General features: G+C 39.1%; 1 protein-coding gene across 8 annotated transcripts; it reads right to left on the bottom strand.

Moving 5' to 3' along the window:
* Nucleotides 1-90: 90 nt before the first annotated feature.
* On the bottom strand, nt 91-17,577 carry BRD8 (bromodomain containing 8). Of its 8 annotated transcripts, XM_016160647.2 has the most exons (22): nt 17,456-17,577; nt 16,454-16,550; nt 12,663-12,732; nt 11,967-12,016; nt 11,629-11,751; nt 11,424-11,504; nt 10,935-10,999; nt 10,113-10,249; nt 9,402-9,620; nt 8,864-9,008; nt 7,800-8,009; nt 7,113-7,393; nt 6,329-6,778; nt 5,925-6,018; nt 5,680-5,726; nt 4,691-4,905; nt 4,248-4,340; nt 3,984-4,052; nt 3,428-3,605; nt 2,595-2,699; nt 2,097-2,141; nt 91-466 (listed from the first exon to the last, which is right to left on the bottom strand). In XM_016160647.2, the coding sequence occupies exons 1-22, from the start codon at nt 17,472-17,474 to the stop codon at nt 407-409; spliced, it is 2,853 nt and encodes a 950-aa protein (XP_016016133.1). In that variant the 5' UTR covers nt 17,475-17,577; the 3' UTR covers nt 91-406. The 8 variants fall into 8 exon arrangements, with proteins under 8 accessions (XP_016016133.1, XP_016016137.1, XP_016016131.1 ...); XM_016160651.2 differs by lacking the exon at nt 9,402-9,620; XM_016160645.2 differs by lacking the exon at nt 17,456-17,577 and having other exon boundaries at nt 16,454-17,431.
* Nucleotides 17,578-17,584: the final 7 nt, after the last annotated feature.

The following is a 17,584-nucleotide window of genomic DNA, read 5'->3' as shown; positions in this document are numbered from 1 at the left end:
ATCTCATTTCCACAAATAATGAAAGTTATCATGCAGAAAAAATCACAAGTTTATGCACACACGCACACACAAAAAGAACACACCAAAGGCTAGAGTTTTCTTTCAGAGTTTATTGTGTACACACACACTTCACAGGTTTTTTTGAAAAGTCTGTACACTTCACAAGACAGTACAAATTAGTTACAATCTGCTAGCTACACATTAGGACATTAACACAGCCCATGATTTTTGCCCTAAAACAGGCAATTATGCTACTTCAACTCTCTGAGAGAGATTTTCCTAAATCATGTCACATGGCCCACATGCCTCCTCTTCTGCAACTTCCACTTCTGGAACTGGGCCCACATGCCCAAGCTCTATCTTGTTTACTTTTTCAGGTTCAGCTCAATGAAGGTACTCTGAAACTTCATTTTTTCATTTTCATATCAGCTTCAATGGCACAGCGGCGCCCCCTGGTGCCCCCATCCTAAATGACAGGCAGACAAAAAAAGGGAGTATGAGTGAGTAGGTTAAAAAGAAGGTACAAGAATGCTGGGGATTTGGTTTCTTGGGGGAGAGGGGAATCAGCAGAAAAATCCAGGAAATGAGGGGCATATATCTGTCTTCCCATACAGTGTGCTAAAAGTCACCTGGTAGTAGTTTGTGAGAGGATTATGTATTACAGGGTATCTGGCTCCTGCCCACCAGAGGTTGCTGGAATCCACCTGGGGTCCCACAGAATGACTATTAGTCATCCCACCCAGCCCCAAATTATGTGCAAAGGAACAGGAAGAATAAAAGAAAGGTGGGAGAGTCAGAAAGGGCAGTGGATAGTGAGATTCTTGGCTAACATACCTGTCCAGCTGTTGGTCCCTATAAGAAAGGCCTTTCCTGCAGACTGACCCTGGCACTAGTTCCCTAGCACCTCCTGATAGTTGTTTTCCATGAGATCAGGACAACCAGAAGGCTTCTTTCCATCTGCTGCTCTCTCCCTGTAGCCCAGCTCCTTCCTCTTGTGCAATACTTTGCTGTCTTCAATAGATAAAAGATCCTATTAACCAGCTTTGCAACAGCCAGCCAATTGCTTGGGGATCCAGTCACTGTTGCAGGCCAATAAGAACGAAGATTACAGTGTTCTGTCTGTGGTACAGGCTGAGGCCTGTAGGCAAGATGAACTAGTGAACACTTCTGCTGGGCCAGGCCATTTTTACATTTCTAACATGCAAGGACTCTAAAATTTTTAGAGCTTGAGAACACAAGTTGCCTCTGAGGCAAAGTGAGAACAAAGATACCACCTTGCATTTGTATAACATTTTTTTTTTTTTTCAAGCCAGTTCCATGTCTATTATCTCATTTTATCCTCACAACATCCCTGTGAGGTAGGCTGGACAGGTACCTCATTATATTAGCTCCATCACAAAGATGAGGAAAACAAGGCTCCATGAAATAATCCAGTCAGTTTAAGATCATGTGGTTTTCTAGTCCGATGCTCTTTTCATATCATGCCTCAGTGCCCCATAATGAACATCACGGAGTCAGAGGATCATTCAACTCATGGAGCAAAGTCTTTAGACTAGCTTTACTAAGCTCATCTCTAATTCCACCAGCCACTACTGTATGCAGTCATCATTGTTACTGAGATCTTCATCTTAAATTTTACTGAGTGTTTGTGTATCAGGCATCAGCCTTGCAACTTAGTATTAGGGGAAAAGAAAAAAACCATGTGCTAAATATCTGCCAGTATGAAGAACACTTAAAATCCAGCTAGTAGCTGCTGCTATGAACAATCTTCTATTTGTAAAAAAATTGGCAAAAGGTGAAGTCAAGAAATAAGGAGCAGGTGCATCCTAGACCCTTACCAATACCTCATTTCAGCCTGCTAAACTCATGAAAAGTCCCTACCCAGCCCACACACACACACACACACACACATACGCACACATGCAGAAAGATAGGAATGCAGAAGAAAAGACAGTTTCTTATTCAATGATCTGAATAAACAGAAATTCAAGACATTGCCACAGTCTGCCATGTTGGATTTCCCTCTGCCACCCACCCCCAGCAGGAGCTGAGAATCTCTGTAGCAACACCACCCCTTGCAGCCATTCAATACTTACAAAGAGAGAGAGAAGGAAGGCAGGAGAGCCCATGGGGACACTGTCCTGTTAGAGGACAAACAAACACTGATCAGGTTCCACGGAAACTCTAAGCCGCAAGCACCCCAAACCTCAGGATAGAGACACAAGCACCACACATACAAAGACAAAATTTAAAAACTCAAGAACAAGAAGAAAGAGATCCAAAAGCAATCTGGTCATTAAGCCTCTGGAACAGGGACTGATGGTCCCCAATTGCTACAAGCTAAGTCATTTACCCCACTTTGCAAGCACTCTCCCAGAGGAATTAGTAATTCACTCACTCAGCTCATAATCTCTCCCCTGTGACTGGGCCTTCCAGTCACAATAGTTTTCTTTTGTTTGAATGGGAGCAAACAACCACCATTCTCAGATTTATATGCACGCCATTGGAATTCAGAAGCCCAGCAGTAGTATAAGGTTCTTTGGATGCTTCAGACTTCTAGCACTGGCATACTGGCCCTTTCTTGGTCTCCTCACCTTCTCTGAAGCATCCTGTTTGCGGGTAGAATCTCTCCCTCGAAGACTTTTAGCACTGATCCCAGACTCAGATGTTTGCATAATCAACTGTGTGGCCAGGAATTGCTGTAGGGAGAAGAAACACAGTTGGCCCTAGAGACCTGATCCAGTAGGGAAGAACTAAAGACACCTTAGGCTTTGTAAACAGGACCTTGTATAGTACCCTTCTGCAATCAGCATCCAAATACTTCTTGACTGATTAGAATTTTAACATACTAGGTTTTAATTCTAGCTGTGTGAGTTCAAGAAATTTGAAAATGCCAAATGGCTTTTTACTTTTTTTTTTGCTATAATATCGAATCGAAATCTCTATCCTTTAAAAATGAAAAAGAGAATAAAACTAGATGAACCAAAGAATATCAAGTAAGCTAAGTACTTGGCAGACTCTGCAGAGATAGACCATATTCCTTCAAGTTCAATATCCCAAAGGATGTCTGGTAATGCAATTACAGGATAGAAGTAGGTTACCTGTGATGAACAGGGAGAAGAAACTCTATTTGTTGATTGTCTACTATATACACACTTAACGTAATCAAAAATGTACACTCACCATTTTGTAAGAATTTTATTAAAAAACTTCAGGAAACTTGCCCAAGAAAAATGGACTATTCTCTCACAATTTTTTTTACCAATCCAACATGAGAAAACTAACATCAATCCAGAAAGAACAAAATTTTATGTTCCTAACTATTCCAAGTACAGGCCACAGCACCTCTTTCCTGACATCATTATGAATCACTCCCTTGAGTATTTTCATTTCATCCTTGCTAAAATGCTAAGGATCCTCAAAGTACCTGGATCTGCTCCAGGACATCTCGCTGCATCTCTACGGCCATGTGATAGACATCATGGTCCGAGCTATTATACATTACAGCATTCTGAAACATCAGCATAATGTCACGCTGAAATTCAGCTGTGCTTCGGATCAGTCCGTTTTCAATGTTTTTCTTAATAGTTGACAAATCCATAGGCCTGAAAAAAAGAAAAGGTAAATGGTAGCAGAGAGGGGAAAAGGGCTCAAGTGAATCCCTGAATATATTACCATATAGATCTCATATATCCCTCCGTCCTAATTGCCAAGTCTCAAATGCCAACTCCTCATCCTGAAATAACCACTTAACCAAAAAATAGCCAGTCTGTATAATAAGCACTGAAAAAGGTAATTAAAGAGGCTAGTTCTTTTAGACTATCATTGGTGATCCAGCCACTGAAATGATCAGTTTAGTTCTTGGTCGCTTTTACTCATATCAAAAACATTTGCTTTAAACTTACTGTCTAAAGTAAAAATCCACTAAGACTGGACAATTTACAATCCAGAGAAGTCAACATGCTGAATAGATTGTGGCTTACCTCTGTACAATGCTGTGATAGCCAGGTGCTATGTCATCTGTAACAGGCTGCAGGAAGACATTGGCATACCTGTCCAAAGATAATATGATACAATTACTGGCTTATCCTCCAGAAGCACGGGTGAGGGAACTTAACCTAAGTAGCTGAAGGCTGTAAGAGCCAATGCTAGCTAGCAGTCCCATATAAGTCTACTCAGACTCTTTTCTAATCACCAACAATGAGAAGGAGAAAATGTTCCTACTAACTGGTAAAGCCTCCACTCACCTATGATTAGCTGCAGCTCTCCATACAAGCATGATAGCTTTCTTCCAGATTTTCTGTGCCTGAATAGCTTCCTGATCCTCACTACAGACAGAGCTGAAATAAAAGAAACACAGAAGTCCCACTAGGCATAATTAAAAACAAAAAAAAAAGTCCTAATTGTTTCTTGTCAAATACAGGCATGCCTCATTTTACTACGCTTCACTTTAGTGTACTTCATGTTACATACTTTACAAATTGAAGGCAAGCTCCTCTACAGCAAAAAGATTGTAATTCACTTTACCACAAAACCTTGTTTATTTCAGTGGTACAACTGAACCTGTGTTATCTATAAGATATGCCTGCATTTGTTCCAGGCCAAGAAAGGGAAGATGAAAAAGCAAGATTACAGATCCTCCCCTACCTCTCACCTTCACTGCCTTTATCTCAAAGAATCTGATACTCACAACTGTGAGGAAGCAGGGCTGCTGGGGATGGAATCTGCCAGTGTGTGGGACTGCAGCGTAGCATTGTGTATGCTAAAGCCATCATCACTCTCGCTCACAGGGGGTTCGTTATCCATTTCTGACAAATAGCCTTCTCCTTGATCTTCTTCCTTAGGCTCCTCTAGGCTGGCCGCTTCGCTGACTCCATCTTCCTCCTCATCCTCACCTGGGGCATCCTTAGACACAGCGTGCTCCAGTTAACAAATGTAAGCAAAGCTATCCAGCAAACCATCATTAAATATGAACTGTCTTTTGGGTTAGATCAGTTTTAGAAAATGACCTAACACTGTTTCCTGACTGAGCCCTCTATCACTTATACTACCATCTACTTACAGACACTGATCAATCAAGTAATTCAGAACCTGGACAAAGAATAAGACCCAGGATCCTCTTAAAAGGAAGAAAAAAAAAGCTACTTACTTAAGACTAAGCTAAGAGGCGTTCCTTCTTTCCCCTTGCTCTTGAGAGGAACTCTGACCCTGGGTACAAAGTTATCAAAAATAGTTTTTATTGTGTGTCTCATCTGATGGAGCAAGGTCACATCGCATTACTTTAAGTCTGTTGGTTACTAATGCTTTAATAATTCTAAAAAGAAAACTTTGGATGATTTTCTCTAAATAGTGTAATTAATAATCTAATTTCTTGTATGGGGTCCCTGGCTCTGGTATCCCTATTAATTTCAAATCCCTCTGGATGTATCAAAACTTCTTTGTGCATTATATACAAAGAAAAGTCTGTGTGATAGTCACAAATTTTTTCAGATAGGAAGCACATGATAACATAGTACTTCTACTATGCCTAACTGTCCACTGCAGCTTTTCCTCATGCAATTCCTTAATCAGTCTCATCTCAGAGAATAAAGATGCAAATTTACTGAAATTCATTTAAAGGGTCATGCTATAAGGAAATCTAGTCACACAGCAAGAGGAATAAAGAAAAGTCTGAAATACCTTTATCTGGCTTCCAAAAATAGTCCCTGATTCTTCTTTCAATGAGTCTGCAGAGGAGAGAAAGACTACCTGAAGATTTTTCCACCTTAGCCTTCCCCTTCCTATGGACAATAATCCCCTGCAGCTCTCCTTTCCATGCTGACCTATTCTACCTCCTCTAATTGCCCACAACCCACAATCCCTCAGAAGCCAAAGCAAATGATTTCAAGTTAGTTAAAGAATACAGATTTCCTGGCCTTATTTACCTGACATTTCGAATTTGTGCTGAGTCTCTGCCTCTAAAGGATCTTCAATGGGATTTGAGCCATGTGATGGAGACAACATGCTTTCAGGGGATGCCTGAAGACCAAAAAGAACAAATACCCTAAATACTGGTAAGTCACTATAGATTACACAACTTTATTCTTCAATGACAGGGAGACTACAGAAAAAATTCCAAGTCCTACCCACATAATACAATTCTAATATATGCCTATTAAAAATAGGACAAGTATGTATATACATAGCACTGATCATACTTATGGGCTTTAGACACAACAAACATCGAACATGTCAGAACTCAGCAATGCAACAAAAAATTGAAGGCCTAAACTGTCACTTCTTACCTAAGGTATAACCCTCCATTGTCCCAGCCCCTGATCTTAAATACCTCTGTCTTCACAGTTCTAAGTGGAGTCTCATCGCCTTTCCCACTGGAAACATCTGCTTCAGCAATCTCTCCAGTTACAGTACTTCTGGGTTCCTCATCCAAGTCCTGACTCCTGAGTTCAGGTGGCTCCATACTTGTGGCTGGAACAACTCCAGCTACTATGTCAGCCCCCGAAATGCCTTGCTCTGGTTCAGCAGGTTCCATTTTGATTTCAACACTGGGTTCCCTGATGTCCACCAGTTCATGGAGTCCTTTGTTTTCTGATTCCTCAAAGTCCAGCCTCTCTTGCTTGACTGTCAACTCTGGTGCTGGAAGGGGTACTGGCTTGTCCCGTTCCTGAATAGGGTGTTCCCAGGGGCCGGGCAGAGACTGGGGATCATCATTCTCTTCACAGAATGATAGTGCTGCTTCCACTGCTGCCACATCTAGCACTTCAGGATGATCATCTACCTGTCCCATAATACATACTGTTGAAGTCAAAAATTGAAGACCAAGTCCTTCAATTCTGTTAGTACCAAAATAAGATAGCCCTCTCCACCTTCTCTACAGAGTAAAAACAATGAATGGACAGGAACTTGTCCTATGCAAATCAGTAACATAGGGATGGCTGGGAAGATGACTAGTATGTTAACACCAAAGGGCTTTGGGACTACAGAGATGGAAGTTGGCAGAAGCAGGAGAGTTGTTTGTTCATGCTGGTTACCATGAGAAGCAAGGAGAGGCTAAGGAGAGAAGGCTATGTAGGACCCATGAGAGATTCTTTTGGGCTTTGCTCAATAGTTACCTTATCCTCAATGATGGCAATGATGTCTCCAACAGTCTCAAAATCCAGCTCTTCACCTGTGTAAGACACAGCAATATCCATCTTCTCAGCCAGATCTAAATCTTCCTTCCCATCTATGCTGGGAGCCTTTGATCCTCCAGAAGCTTCTGCAACCCCTGATCGGAAACATTCTTCCTTGATAGAATTTATAATCATGGAGATTTCACTGCTATCCATGGAAACAGTCACAGTATGCGGATCTCCCACAGACTCCATAGGAACACAGGTGTCAGGCTGACTCACTGAGCAACAGGAAGAGAAAATCACCTCAGAAACTGATTTAGTACCAAGTGACCACCTGGAGATCACACCAAGGCTACAAACAGATGACAAGTACCCATACACTAAAGCTCAGAAAGTTATCTTATATCTGCCTACATTTCCTTCTCTCCAGTTTTATCCAGAAAGGTAAGAAGGCATTCTCAAGCCCACTGTTATGTACACTTAGCCTTTTCCCCCAGCACATAAATGCCCATCCCACTCTTCTCACATCCTTGTTTTTCTAAGGATAAAGATGACAAATGTCCATGGAGAACAGAACTGAAGCATCTGAACTGGAGTTGATGCTCTTAGTCACCTTTCTCTAACTGGAGTTAAAGATGAAATTTTGAACCTAGTGGCTACTCAGGGCGTGGGTAAGGGACGCACCTGGAGCTATACTCTCAGGAGTGGAGACAGCTGGAGCAGAGGACGGTGCTGGCAGCGCAGGCATCATGACAATGGTAGCCTGGGACACAGACTCTACAGGGGGTGGCACAAGTTTAACTGGAGGTTCACTGGCAACAGTAGTGAAGGAAGCAAGAGGTGTGGTGAACTGTGTAGGACCAGCTTCTAAAAGCCGGGAAAGAGTGGGAGCACCTAACAAAGAAGTACACAAAATGAGGTAAGAAGGAAGCACATGAACAAGAAGCAATAGCCACTTTCTCAACCAAGAAAATTTTTAGTCTCAAAGGATGAAAGCAAGTCCTCTGTTAAAAAAGCTCGTATCTATATCTTTACTTTCTCCAACCTTAGTATCTTCTGCCAAGTTAGGAATGATCCAAAGCACGGGAACACACAATGTGTATGAAAAACAATTGGAAATTTCTTCTCAGAAGAAAATTAAACAAAAAAATATGGTATGAATAAATCTGTCACTTCTGCTGAGGTTACGTATGCTGTACATCACTCAAATTTAACACCACTCAAATGCCAATATCTAATGTTAATTTGGTATTTTGTAAAGCCTTTTTTTTTTGCTTTACATTTTCTACTTCATTTCTCGCTAAGCCTTGTAAAGTATATACATTACAATTAATGAGAAGAAAGTGAGACTCAAGAGTCAAGTTACCTGTCCAAGGTCAAAAAATCAAGTATGTAGCAGGCCTAAGACCCAAGTACAGTTCTCTGGTTCCAAATCTCACCTCCCTATTCTATAATCTCAGGTATCTCTAGCACTCTTCCATGATTTTGCAAGCCCCAGAGAAGCAGCTTCACTATTAACTTCACTATTCCTCTCATCAATATCTATGCTGTGGTCACTCAGGAATGGAATAGATTTAAAATCTTGGGCACTATGTGGTTTAGCAGGTTAAGAGGTTAACTAGCTCCAATGTTGGGTTTTAAATCTAGGATTGACAGTTGCTTAGTAACAAAGGCTAGAAACCAAGGGCCACCAACGCCAAATTCAACATCTCTGAAGTAAAGTAGGTAACAGAAAAGTGGTGACTTACCTGAGGCAACAGGGGAGGCCGCAACAGTGTTGGGTGTTTGCTGCATCTCCCCACCATGTATCATGGGAAGGACCCCGCCTACCTCCAGGAGGACACCTGTACTGTTCAGGTGGCCAGAAGCCACAGCCATTTCACTCTCATTTACCTACCAGGGAAGAATAGAGGTGAAGGCTACACTCAAGCTTTCCTTTACTACCACTTCCCAAAAGAGTTCCAGCAGCTGACCAAACTTCAAGAAACTAAAAGTTAATGTCCAAAGAGAGTAACTTCAGACCCAAGGGAAACTCTAATTTTCAAAACTTATTTAACAAGAGTTCTCTGGAGAAGAGAACCAAAATAATTATGGTTTTAGATACCTCAGGACCCAAGGATTCTATCAACTTACTGTGTGGGTTTTTGTTTTTCCTTAATTAACGTTTAACTAGGACATCTATTTCTCTTTTGAACTTTTTATCCATGTCATATTTTAGGTCCCAGGCACTCCCTTCCAAAGTACTAAATCACCACAGCTCTCAAACACCCACAGAAGTCTCCATACCAGTCTGGGGCTAGTAGGCAGGAGGCTGCCCTTCTTCAAGAGCTCTGACAGCAGAGGGGAGGGGGGTGGAGTTGCTTTCTGTCCAAGCATCTTTTTCTGGGGTGAATCATCTGTTACTGGGGTCATGGGGGCTTCTAAGGGTGCAGAGCCTGGAGGAAGGGTGTCAGGAATCCCAGGAAACGAGGTGACTGGGGTATTCGGCAAAGTCCCAGGGGTTACCTAAGAGACAACAGAGAACCTTTATCTGACTTCTCAAACTCCGGAAGGTTCCCTACTTATCTGGATGGGTTAGTGTGTCTAACTATTACTTTAACAGCCCTGAGTGGAACTGCCCAGAAACCCTCTACCTGTCCTGTTCTCAGCCATACAATTTTTTCTCTTACATTCACTCAAACCCAACCATTCCACCCAACCTGTCTTTTACGAACTCCTTACCCACTACCAATATTTTGTTTACAAGGTCACTGTCCCTTCTTTCAACGGGAATTTCATAAGACTAATACAAAGCGTTTTCATCTCTCTCAAAAGATCAAAAGCCTCAATGTCTTCAGGTCCATCCTTATCTTAGAGCACAGAAAAGGTGAATTAAATCTTTAGATTCTGACCAAGAGAAGAAGTTGCCTCTAGGCCAAAAGTGGTTTCCTCATCACTCAGCTCTCTGCTGGCTTATTGCCCCTGCTGATTAATTCCTGCAGATGAAAATATACTCACCCCAGAGGTGGCTTCTTCCATAGTGGTTACAGTCAAGTCACCAAGTGGATAATCACTTCCTGGAGAGGCAGAATCTATAGGAGAGCGGACCATCACAGTAGGTAACCTTCGAGGGGGTGTTTTTACTGCTTGACGAGCTAGAACACATTAGAGAACAATTCCTAAGTCTTCGAGATTAAATAAATGAAACTAGACACTACTTGGCGATTATATAATAAAGGACAAATGGAGATGTTGTATTAGACCAGCTTTATGAGATGGATTAGAAAATTTTTTTTTAATATTTCTAGAAGACAGGAAATGTTACTTAAGAGAAACTCTCACTCTGAGCAAACTCATTTAACTATTCAACTATCCTAAAGGTCCATGAAATAGAAAAGTGGTTTAATGACCCTTCAATAGCCTCTTCAATAACTTATTAAAGTTCTGCTTTTAACAAGAGGAAAAGACCTCACTGGCTCAGGGCATGTATTCCTAGAGTACAAATGCTTAAGTTGTTCCCCTTATAGAGTGACTGAGCTATTCTCAATTTTTTACAGGCCTTTGACTTCTAAAACCTTAATTTTGTTCAATGTCTTATTATCAAGCCTTTGTGTCCTTCAAGGAGAAAGGTCTAGTTGGATCTGAGCAGAGCTCATTTTTTAAGAATTTCTTCCTAGACACAGAGGGATGTTTTTATTCTGGCAGAAGAGAAGATGACAGAGAAAAGTATGCAAGTAAATTGGAATTAGTGAACTCTATGTTACAAAATATTTTTCAACTATCATTAGCATGCAGTAGTGTACAGTCAACTGCTAAACAGGTTCACTAGGTTCAGCTTACCTTGATATGCAGCATCCGTAGCCTTCCTCTTTACTTCAGCTTCCTCTTCTTCCAATTTCTTTTTCCTAAAGAGAGAATTAAGAGTTAGATCCTAACCAGCCCTAGTTCCTCCACAGTTCTCAATGCCCTCACGAGGATTTTTCCTTTTTTCTTTTTTTGGTCAGACTAGCGGAAAGGCCTAAAAAAGAGTCCTTATCAGCAAAACAGGAAATGTCAAGTTATTGTCTAACTACCAGTTCTGCACCCACACAAACTAGAACCATTTTTAAGTTAGAACTAAGTTATATTTTCACACTGAAATGCTCCATCACATTACCTTCTAGGACTCACTCCCCCCTCCCAGCTACCAGGCCACTCTGCAGCTTTCCCCTTCCAGAATCTCTCAAGTCTAAAGGAATGACAGACAGAGGAAATAAGCCAGATTATGTGAGGAGAAAAAGAGGTAAAGAGAAAAGAGTATATAAGGAAAAACAATATAATATAACCCACATTGCAATGTCGTTGCAAAGCTCATCCAGTCTGCTGTCCATGTGCCCAGCTTGAATTAGTTCTGCATCTCTTTTTAGCCGTCTGTAGGAAGAAAGAGAGGTAGGTACATGTATAGGTTTTTAATCTGCTATTGAAAAATTCAACTAGTACTAGAAGTTGGCCCCTTTTGTCTCTCCCAACCATTTGGCATCTCTCTGGTAAGTACCTATATTTTTCCTGGGTTTCTTTTATTACTTTCTTTAGTTCCTCAACTCGTTCAGCAGTTAGTTTCCGAACAATAACATCTTCAACAGTTTCCACCACTTCTCCCTTTTCACCCCGTTTCCGTCTGTGGAAAATTGCAACAAACAAACAACACACACTTGAATAAGAGAATATTTATTCCCACTCCTACTTGCTTTCTTTGAGCCTTCTCCATCAGATAACAACTGATAACTTCTATGTTTTTATCACTCAGTAACATAAACTGATATAAAACCAGACTTCCTCAGTAAACATTCTCCCCTAAAGAGACTTAGCTTAAATGTGTGGCTTTGTACTCACTTTGGGGTCTCAGTGGTCTCTAGAAGCTCAGAATATTGAGAAGCACAATGCTATGGGGAAAAAAGTGAAAATATGAGGAGCAAGCCTTTAAAGAACTGACCTTTCAAAGTTTCAAAATATCAGATAGACTAAGGTTGAGAGAGAGGAGCTATAAGTAAGATATGAATGCTTTCTAGGAAAGCAAATTACTTAGCAATCAAATCAGTTCAAAATATCCAATACCGAGACACAGAAATGGGAATCATCTGGCATGGAGTTTGAGTATTTGAGGGAAAATCTAATAGCCAATATTTACAGCCAGTATCTACTGAGTAGTTACAATATGCAAGGCACTGTGCTAAATGCTTTACAAGTACTACTTCAACTAAATCTTCAAAGTAACTCCGAAGCAACTTTTTTCTCTATTTTACAAATGAGAAGACTGAGGATTGTGGTCCAAAGTTATTAAGTAGAGTCATATTAAACCCAAATCTAACTCCCAAGCTTGGGTACTTAACTGTTATGCTACACTAACAAGAATAGTTTGTAATATAAGCATGCATTAATGGACTGACAAACGGAAAAAAGAAAAAGGGATTCTCAACATTTCTTCCTCTTCATGGTATAAAAGCCTTATGATTAAAGGGCAGAGCCTGGAAAGGAACCTACTTCCCAACTCAAAGATTGCTCTAAAAGAACACTTGCTTGGGAACTTACTTTTTGAGAGAACCAGTCTGGAGGACGGCCAGGTTCTGCAAAAGGTTTAATAGCTCTGCTAACTGATACCCTACAAAATGAGAAAAGCCTTATTACATACCAATTAGGGGTGAGGGCGAAGCACGGTGAGAGTTCAAGGTTTAGAGTACAAATCTTGGATTAAAAAATTGCCATTGTGAAGTATACTGAAATGTGACTATGGAAAATGACACAAGGACTTGAAAGTCATTTGCAGGGAAAGTCGCTGCTAAACAATTTTCCTAGATGACATATTTCCTGGGTAAAGTGAAGATATTAGAACTTAAAGTATGATTCTGTTCATTTAGGAAAATATTTTTATATTGATTTTGTGTTTAGAAAACATGTGCCTTTTGAAAAGCAAGTTGTAATAAATTACAGACCCAAAAAAGTTATTTTGATCCACTAATAAAGTTCCTAGAAATGTAATACAGGAAATAATTTAACAAAAGAAGCAAGCACCAAGAAGAATGCACCATGTAGACTTGATCAGACTGATGAACAGTTAGATTTATTTCTAAACGACTGTAGAAGAATTTTTAACTTACGGCATTTCAGCTCTATGAATATTAAACAGTCCATAAAAATAACTAAAAAATACATGTAGTGATACAGAATATATTTATATTAACTATTAAAAGGTGACAATTTTCTTTTATAATACAATCACACAAACTTTAAAAAAGTTATAGGTATAAAGACTAAGAAACAGGCAAAAATGAAAATAGTTGGACAGAAATGGGATCAAGGAAGAGTGCAAGGGGGCTTCAACTATATCTGCTAGTTTCTTTAAGATCTGAAGGAAATATGACAAAATATTAAGATTTGTTATATCTGGGTACTGGGTACCTGGGCAATCTATATTATTCTCCACACTTCTCTATGTAGTTGAAATATTTCATAACTTTAAAAAGAAAACAGAAAAAAACTCAAAAAACTGGTATCACAGAGCTCTTTTCCTTTATAAAAAGTTTACTTGAACATTGTTATATGGATAGCTATAAGCAAAAAATAAAGATTGATCCAAAATTTACACCTTATACCAAAAAAAAGCCCCAACTAGATCAAAGATTTAAATGCTTAAAAAAATGTAACCATGAAAGTACTACAAGAAATCATAGAAGAACTATCTTATAATCTCAGATTAGGAAAGAACTTCCTATTTATAACACAAAATCCAGGTGCTATGAAAGAAAAGTATTAAGAAATAAACTAATTTTAAAAGTCTTAATGTAAAAATATCACTACAAGTCAAGCCAAATGGCACACTGATTTCAAAAAAATACATCTCACAGCTCAAATGGCTAATCTCCCCAATATATAAGGAGCACCCCCAAATTAAAGACTAATAATCAAATAGAAAAATAGGAAAATTAGTTTACAGAAAAGGAAATATAAGTGGCTCTTTACCACATGAAGATATTCAACCTCACTCATCATAGGATAAATGTAAATGAAATATGAGAACTATTTCTCACCCTTTATAATACTGCTAAGATCAAAAACACCTAACATTCTATGAACCAGGGCATAAAAAATAGATACTCTGATATATTACCACTGGGAGTATAAACTGAAATCATCTCTGAGTAGGACAATTTAAAAATATTTTTCAAATTTTATAAACTCATATTCTTTGACCCCATTATTCTACTCTGTTTATCTTAAATATATATATATAACTATGCAAAGTTGTATTTGTATTTTCAAATGTATATCAATAGAGTACCAGTTAAACTGATTATGGCATATTGATAAAAATATCACGCATCTGTTAAAAAAAAATGAGCTAGACTTTCACATACAGATACACAATGATCTAAAAAAACATAGTACTAATTTAGAGAAAAGTAGCAGCAGCAAGGTAAAGAACAGTATGTATAGTACATAACCATTATGTTTAAAAAGACGGAAAAAAGAAATATATACTTGCTCATGTATACAAAATTAATGCTGGAGAAACATAAGAAACTGCTAATGCTGGGAGATAAGACACAGTGATGAGAGGAAGACAAAGTACCATTTTGAATTCTGAACCTTATGACTTAAGTACTTCCTCGAAGAATAAATACAATTCAAAATTTCAGTATTTTTATACTATTTTTCTAGTAAAAATTTGAGAATTATAAGACTGAATTGTATTTCAAACCAGTTTACTTGGTGGTTTGTTAAGTTTATATTTGAGTTGACTTACATTTAAGTTCAACCTGAGATTTATCAAATTAGTGTGTTTCATTTTGTCTTGGGGTTTACCATTTAATGACTCAAGAACAGTCGCCACCTAGAATGTCCTTGTTTCATATTTGAAAAGCTATTTTTAAAATATACACAAGTGGCAGAATTGCTAAGTGTGACCAGTAACAGCGCTTTTGTAAACTCATTTGAATGGTTAAAGTAGTAGAGATGTACCATATAAATGGTAGTAGAGATATACCATATAAATACAAAAAACTAAATAATTGTAAGACTTAAAGTAATTAAAAAGATCCTGAGGTAAAAGAGAAAAAAGAAAATGTTAAAAATGATAAAGAGTATGTCCTGGCAGCAAAGAAGACTAGAAACCACAATCCTACTATCTGGCACTTAAAAAGAAATACTGGAGTGCCAAGTCAATTAAATAGGGAAAGAATATAATAGTTTTTTCCAACGAATACTGGGTACTGGGATAGTGGGTATCTACATGCAAGAGACCCTTGTCTTAGAACATACACAAAATTACCTCAAAATGGATTATGTATAGAGCTAAAATTATAAAGCCCTTAGAAGATGACATTTGTAGAAATAAATGATTTCTTAATTATGACACAAGCAAAAAAGAAAAAATTGGATATATCAAAATTAAGAACGGTACCAATAAAGAACGTGAAAAGGCAACACACAAGAAAATGTTTACAAATTATCTGACGAGAGATTTGTGTCCAGAACATATAAAGAATTCTTAAAATTCAGTAATGAAAATAAATAACCCAAAGCATCTGAGCAGACATTACTCCAAATTATATATACAAATGGCTAATATGCATGAAAAGATGCTCAACAACATTAGTCATCAGGAATATGCAAGTCAAAACTACAGTGAGATACCATGTCACAACTGCCAGTATGGCTATAATCAAAAAGACAGTGGTTGAACATACAGAGAAAATGGGGCCCTCATTTCTTGCTAGTGGAAATGTAAAATGGTGTGGCCACTTTTAAAAAGTTTTGCAGCCCCCTAAAAAAGTTAAACGTAGACTTACCATATGACCCAGCAAGTGAACTCTTTCAATTCAAGAGAATCGAAAACATTAGTCAGCACCTCATACACAAATGTTCATAGCAGCATTAGGTCAAAAAAGTAAAACAACCCAAATGTTCAACTGATGTCTAAAAAAATGTGGCATACCCATGCACAGTCCATATAGTTTAGTCATAAAAAGGAATAAAGTACTGATACATGCTATAATAGGAATCTTGAAAGTATTTCACTAAGTCAAAGAAGCCAGTCATAGGATACCACAAATTATTATGATTTCGTTTATATGAAATCTAAAGACACAGAAAGTATATCAGTGAATGGGTGAGATGAAGAGGAGATTGTAGAGTGACTGACGACAGCACAATTCTGTGAATATACTAAATTCTGTGAATATAATGAGTTAATTTCATAATGTGAATTATACATCAAATCTGTTAAAAAAGAAATATTGCTTATAGGTTAGTATGATTAACTATAGGAATCTACTAGTGTAAAAAAATAAACTTAACAGTTCCAGATATCCTAAGCACCTTACCAATTTTGATCTCCACTCCTCATGACAGAAGACGCTAAACACAGCTTCTCTCTGATAGACCATGGTTCTGTAGGGCCAGTACTCAGCAGCTTGTGCTCTGAAAGAAGAAAAGGCTTAGAGGCAACTACTGAGACGCTTCTAAGCCCCAAAGGGAGGACTGAAAACCTAATACAAAACATCCCAACTTGCAAGGACAAAGTGAACTATTATCACCAAATCTTGACTTTTTTCACCTCCCTAGTAAAATATCACCACTGGGATAGTACGTATTCATTGCGTGCAAATTTCACCGAGCATCTGGCAAAATATTTCACTATTCTGCTTTATAAGAAAAAAAAAAAAAGGTAATGTCAAATTAAGATAAAGCAGTTCTCCCGAAAAGCCCAGTTTTAAGAATACATACTTTATTCCAGGATGAACGCACGAGCTTACTTCCCATGATTCTAGGCGGCTACCCCCACACTGCCCCGCCTCCTTCTAAACATACACTTGTTTACTTCTTTCGGTAAACCCCAAACCACCCCTTTTTAGTTGTCGGACCTAAAAGACCTTTTCAATCCATGAAACGGAAGAAAATGGCTACGATGCAAGAAACTAACTTCCCCAGTGGCAGAAAAAGCTCAACGGTTAAAATATCCCGTTTCTCTGGGAGATAGGATACGGGCCTCACAAACGTTGGTCAGAATGTGAATGGCTCTTTGATACCGGCCGCTCCGTAATGTTCACATGTCTTCGACTGTACACTTGAGTTTCTAGAACACCTTTACCGCTCAACCACACAGCTCCCAAACATACACTGTTTCTCTCAAAGATCCACGGCCTGCCTCCCTGAGACACAAGACCCTACGCTTCCGGACCCCTAAACCTCGGCCTTCACCACGCCGTTGAACGCAGATCTCGGAAGACCCTGGACTCTCATGGAAATCATTGAGTGTGACTGATATTTGGTGCCCGGCCTCGGCTCTACAAAGGCCTTGCTCTCTAAGGAGTGCGCCTACTTACTGCCCGTTCCTGTCGCCATCTTGGCCCCGAATTCTCCAACCCTCTAAAGACCGCCTGGCAGGGCCCAAGCCCGGAGAACTCTGGGAAATAGAGTCTGGGTATTTGTTCGCACTGCCTCCTGGGAAATGT

The sequence above is a fragment of the Rousettus aegyptiacus genome, unplaced genomic scaffold, assembly GCF_014176215.1.
Source record: "Rousettus aegyptiacus isolate mRouAeg1 unplaced genomic scaffold, mRouAeg1.p scaffold_m13_p_7, whole genome shotgun sequence".
NCBI classification, from domain to species: Eukaryota; Metazoa; Chordata; class Mammalia; order Chiroptera; family Pteropodidae; genus Rousettus; species Rousettus aegyptiacus.
This window is presented reverse-complemented; position numbering and strand designations above follow the sequence as displayed.